This window comes from Etheostoma spectabile, chromosome 8, assembly GCF_008692095.1.
Source record: "Etheostoma spectabile isolate EspeVRDwgs_2016 chromosome 8, UIUC_Espe_1.0, whole genome shotgun sequence".
Lineage (NCBI taxonomy): Eukaryota > Metazoa > Chordata > Actinopteri > Perciformes > Percidae > Etheostoma > Etheostoma spectabile.
In genome coordinates, this window is record NC_045740.1 from 4,665,166 (window position 1) to 4,670,374 (window position 5,209).

The window sequence follows — 5,209 nt, forward strand, 5'->3', positions numbered from 1 at the left end:
CAGCCATTGGTTAGTGGTCACGGGTTTAATAGAGTGGGCTCTTTTGGTGGAAGAGTTAGCTTGTCAGTCTCTCTTGTTAAGGCAGTGCTGCGTGCACTTATCTCCCAGCTTTTGTTTCAGGAGCTGAAGCTAATACATCGGCAGTCAAGCAATAACGTTACCTCAAAATGAAACGAGTCTGGGTGATAGGTCTTCTTTTCGCACTCTTTGCCTTTGGTGAGTAACGTTAACGGAAAGACTTTGATGTCTTGTCTCACTTTTTATTACCCAACATTTTAGCTAATATTAGCCAGTAAGCTAACGTTAACTTGCGTTTGTGCTTTTTTTTTTTAGCTCATTCATTAATAACGTTAGTCTTCATATATTTATAATTATAAAGCTTGATTTTCTCTTTGTTAATGATAGACAGCAGATGGCTGATTTGGGTTGAACACATTTCTTGTAACAACGCTAGTATCCGTTATTGTTATCGCCTTTCTAGACGTTTCTAGTAGAAACATCACGTAAGGTAACGTTTCTTGATGCTAGCTAACGTCCACATTACGCTGCTATTGTATACATATCAATTTATATTCTGTCAAAGAAATAGCCAGGCTGTTTAACAATGCGCCTTACTTATTTGGTGATTTTGATCACGCCTTTGGAGAGCTTCATTCTAAATGAAATGTTATTAAATGTTGAATATTTCTCTAGATACACGTGCATTAATTTTGTAAGTAATATTTTTTTCAAACTAACAACTTTCTGTGCCTTGGCAGCTGCTGTAAAGGCAGAGGATGAACTTGACATCGATGGGGCAGTAGAAGAGGACTTAGGTAAAAGCAGAGATGGCTCCAAAACAGATGATGAGGTGGTGCAGAGGTAAGTATCACTTCAAATATCTTTTCAGAATATGCCTGTTGAGTTAAATGTGGTTATCTCTATGAGAAAAGGTCGACTACACCTAGAGTTAACAGTACAAGGTCAACATGACCAAGCTTGTGCACACAAACGATCAAAGCAACCCTTGACTTGTAGTAATGGAAAAGCTTAGCAACGTCTACTGCACATCCCTCATTAAGACAAGGGGATCTTGTGTGCGTTGGCTTTAACTAAAGATGCAGATCCCTAAAGGGTAGAACAGATTTACATGTTGTTTGCATGTTTGTTGGCAGCTATAATTTGTTGCAGTGCACATCCCTGATCTCACCTGTTTGTGTGTGCAATGCTCTGTCCCCAGAGAGGAGGAGGCCATCCAGCTGGATGGATTGAATGCAGCTCAGATCAAGGAAATCAGAGACAAGTCAGAAAAACATGTCTTTCAGGCTGAAGTCAGTCGTATGATGAAGCTGATTATCAACTCCCTCTACAAGAACAAGGAGGTGAGCAGAAACAAATGGTGTCATGTACAATCACCAGTTTTGCAAACTGATTTTGGTGGATTTACTTGTATCAGAGAGGTGTTAATTCAATTATATCTTTATATGTCCAATTAGTGATATATTGAATGTTTTTTTTCCTGTAATATTCGTTTCCCCCACATGTTTGTAAACGGGGTGGGCATAATATTAAAACCACATCAATACATTAAAGTCCACCACTGCAAACTACCACCTTAAAAATAAACATAATTAAATAAATACCTCTATTATAATAATAAATTGAATTTGTATGTGCTTTTCCCAAGCTCAGTTGCTTTACAGAGTAGAAACAGTAGATAAATAAAATCTATGACCTTGTCAATTTAAAACTTGATTGTTAGTATGTTTTATAAAGGGAATGTATGGCTGAGTTTATTGCACTGCATTTTACAGATGTTCCTAGTAAAATGGTCTCTGAGTGTGTATGAAACTAATTAAAGCAAGCATAGTTTTATTATCATCCTAGCCTGTAATCTGACTAAATTGCCATTTTTATTTTACTCAAGTAAAATATTTCAGGTGGTACAGAACAAACAAGAAATTCAATATGACCATCATAAAAAGCCACCAAGATGCACATTTAAACTGACACCTGCCAATCTTTATGGAATCCAGTTTGTATTTGAAATATTGAACAGTTACTATCAGCTGCCTCTTAATAAACAAACTGGGTAATGTCACACAACTGGGTCTCTGGCATCACTCACTGTTTGAGATCTGGGGGAGGGGTGTGACACGGTGTGTCTACTAGTTGGACTCAGACTGGGCAGGATTATTGTGTCAACCTTATGGCGGTATATCTTAAACTAATTATCAAATGATTTTTGAATCTGCTTCAGATCTTCCTCAGGGAGCTGATTTCCAACGCCTCAGATGCTCTAGATAAGATCCGCTTGATGTCTTTGACCAATGAGGATGCAATGGCCTCCAATGAGGAGCTGACCATCAAAATAAAAGTATGCACAATAAGTATACTTACTGTATGTTGCAGTCCTTAATAATGGTAGTGGTTATTGCTGTCTGTAACTGTATTGTTTCTATCGCCAGTCTGATAAGGAGAAGAACATGCTCCACATCACTGACACTGGTATTGGAATGACCAAAGAGGAGCTGGTGAAGAACTTGGGCACCATTGCCAAGTCCGGCACTAGCGAGTTTCTCAACAAGATGGCTGACGTGCAGGCTGAGGAACAGTCAACCTCAGAGCTAATTGGCCAGTTTGGTGTGGGTTTCTACTCTGCTTTCCTTATTGCCGACAAAGTCATTGTGACATCCAAACACAACAATGATACCCAGCATATCTGGGAGTCGGACTCTAATCAGTTCTCGGTTATCGAGGACCCCCGTGGAAACACACTGGGCCGGGGATCCACCATCACGTGGGTTTACATTTTTGTTTTTAATTATCTTAAAATAGCATATTTAGCTACTTTTTTAACCTTATGATTAACTGCTGATGGTTATATTCTTTACACCTCTCAAATGTATTGACTGTGAACTTTAATCCTCCCCATCTTTTCCTAACCTCAGACTTGTCCTGAAAGAGGAGGCCTCAGACTATCTGGAGCTGGAAACCATCAAGAACCTTGTCAAGAAATACTCTCAGTTCATCAACTTCCCTATCTACGTTTGGGCCAGCAAGGTGATTACGTAAAACATTTCCTCCCACGCGTTGACTCACTTGTTCCCAGCACAGTTATGTTAGAAAACTGATAAAATATACAAGTAAATGAATGGACCTTACATAATTTCTTCTCGTCAACATCCCAGACTGAGACTGTTGAGGAGCCCATCGAGGAAGATGCTGAGACTGCAGAGGAACCAGAGAAAGAGGCCGCTGAAGAGGAGGCTGAGGTAGAGGAGGAGGAGGAGGACAAAGAGAAGCCTAAGACAAAGAAGGTAGGTTCATAGGTGGGCGATATTGGCATTGTGGTGATGGCAAATGCGTGTGTCTTTTTCTAAGTTATGTATTAAACATCTCAAGCTTTGAAAGATGTTGGTAAAATGTAATGCATGTCTTACATCATTCGGACTTAGAACTATATTTTTATATGGAGGCCCTAAAACATGTTTCATTATGCCATAGCCTGTGTTGATGCTGTTTCATTTGGTCATTTTAATACATAAATGATTTGTCTAATTGTTTTACAAATAAGGGCCATTTTTGAAAATGTCCTATCTTGTTTGTTGTAGGTTGAGAAGACTGTATGGGACTGGGAGCTGATGAATGATATCAAGCCCATCTGGCAGAGACCAGCAAAGGAGGTTGAGGAGGATGAGTACAACGCTTTCTACAAGACCTTTTCTAAGGTAGGCACCTTAACAGTAGCGCTTGTAGATTGTGTGCCTTCCTTGAGCACTCGACATGTTTAATTTGATTAACCTAAAATGTTTTATAGGACAGCGAAAACCCTCTGGCACACATCCATTTCACGGCTGAGGGTGAGGTTACCTTTAAGTCCATCCTGTTCGTGCCCACTGCAGCCCCCCGCGGCCTGTTTGACGAGTATGGCTCCAAGAAGAACGACTACATAAAGGTATTTTCCTCAAGTGGACTTCAGTAATCATTAAGAGATTGAGTTGTGCTAATAGATATTCAGGAAAACCCTCAACTTGGTTTCTGTCTTTCTATCGCAGCTGTTTGTCAGGAGAGTTTTCATCACAGATGACTTCAACGACATGATGCCCAAGTACCTGAACTTTGTTAAGGGAGTGGTGAGTAATTTTTAAACTCTGCTTGAGACGGTCATGTGCTAATATAAACTGTTCGGTCTTTTCCGTGATAGCATTGCACTGTGATTTAATAAAAATGTATTTTGCTAGGTGGACTCTGATGACCTTCCCCTGAATGTGTCCAGAGAGACTCTGCAGCAGCACAAACTGCTTAAGGTGAGTTTCCCATCTAACATTCTTAAAACACCATCTAATTTTTAATTTTTTTTACTTTATCTGTGAAGTTCACTTTTAGTTTTATAACATTTCATTCAAGTATTTCCCAGAGAATAATGGTATAATTGTGGCGCGGGGGGTGTATTTGTCTTTTTAAAATTCATTATTATCCAGGGGCGACCTCTAGCTCATCCAGTAAGCGCGAGCAACCCATGACCTGAGGCCCTTTTGCTGCTCGGCATCCCCTTACCACTGTTCCTCTGAAATAAAGGGGGGAAAGCCCCCCAAAAATCTTTATTTAATAAAATAAATACATTAGCCCATTTCATACAGAGATTCCGCAATAGTGCCAAATGAAGGTTTGCCGTTGTGTCAGCTTTCTTTAACACAGAACCAAGCAAAGGGCAAAGGTGTCTAACTTTACAGACGGCGAGGTGGCTTAAAGGCACAACAATCTGTCTTGAACAGGCAGGTTTCTTAGTTCACCACTTCTACTCAATTCTCCACCTGTTAGTTTTTACTATTAATCTGCTCGCCTTGCTTTCCAACACACCTGTGGTCTCTGCGAGGGAGTAAGTGCGCACGCTTGCAGCTAAATGTATGTACAGCACGCTAACCTCAACATTTTTTTTTTTTTTTTGTATTTTAAATATTTAGAACAGATCTCCGTGGCACAGTTGCCTGGTGGATCCAGTTTTATTGAGTATAGTGATCGCAAATCGTTGCAGCCACTCTGCAGATGGTCCGACTACGTGTTCTGATGGCGTAACTTTAAATTGTAGCTATCCTTACTAGCTTAGATCTTACATGTTTGCTAATACCTGACGAGTGTATTGTCAATGTGTTTGAGAGAGAGTGAGCAGGGCAAAATAAGGGCTAAGGGAATCAAGTTGCTGAGCACAGCTCTAAGGTGTTTTTTT

General features: G+C 40.0%; 1 protein-coding gene across 1 annotated transcript in view; it reads left to right on the plus strand.

The window, feature by feature from the left end:
* Positions 1–5,209, plus strand: part of hsp90b1 (heat shock protein 90, beta (grp94), member 1) — a 7,820-nt gene continuing 2,611 nt past the window's right edge. The window contains exons 1-11 of the mRNA XM_032524461.1: positions 1–216; positions 759–861; positions 1,220–1,361; positions 2,240–2,356; positions 2,448–2,779; positions 2,931–3,042; positions 3,171–3,299; positions 3,594–3,710; positions 3,800–3,937; positions 4,038–4,115; positions 4,224–4,289. Of these exons, the coding sequence (XP_032380352.1) occupies positions 168–216; positions 759–861; positions 1,220–1,361; positions 2,240–2,356; positions 2,448–2,779; positions 2,931–3,042; positions 3,171–3,299; positions 3,594–3,710; positions 3,800–3,937; positions 4,038–4,115; positions 4,224–4,289 (1,383 nt within the window). The 5' untranslated portion in view covers positions 1–167. The remainder of the gene's footprint in view (positions 217–758; positions 862–1,219; positions 1,362–2,239; positions 2,357–2,447; positions 2,780–2,930; positions 3,043–3,170; positions 3,300–3,593; positions 3,711–3,799; positions 3,938–4,037; positions 4,116–4,223; positions 4,290–5,209) is intronic.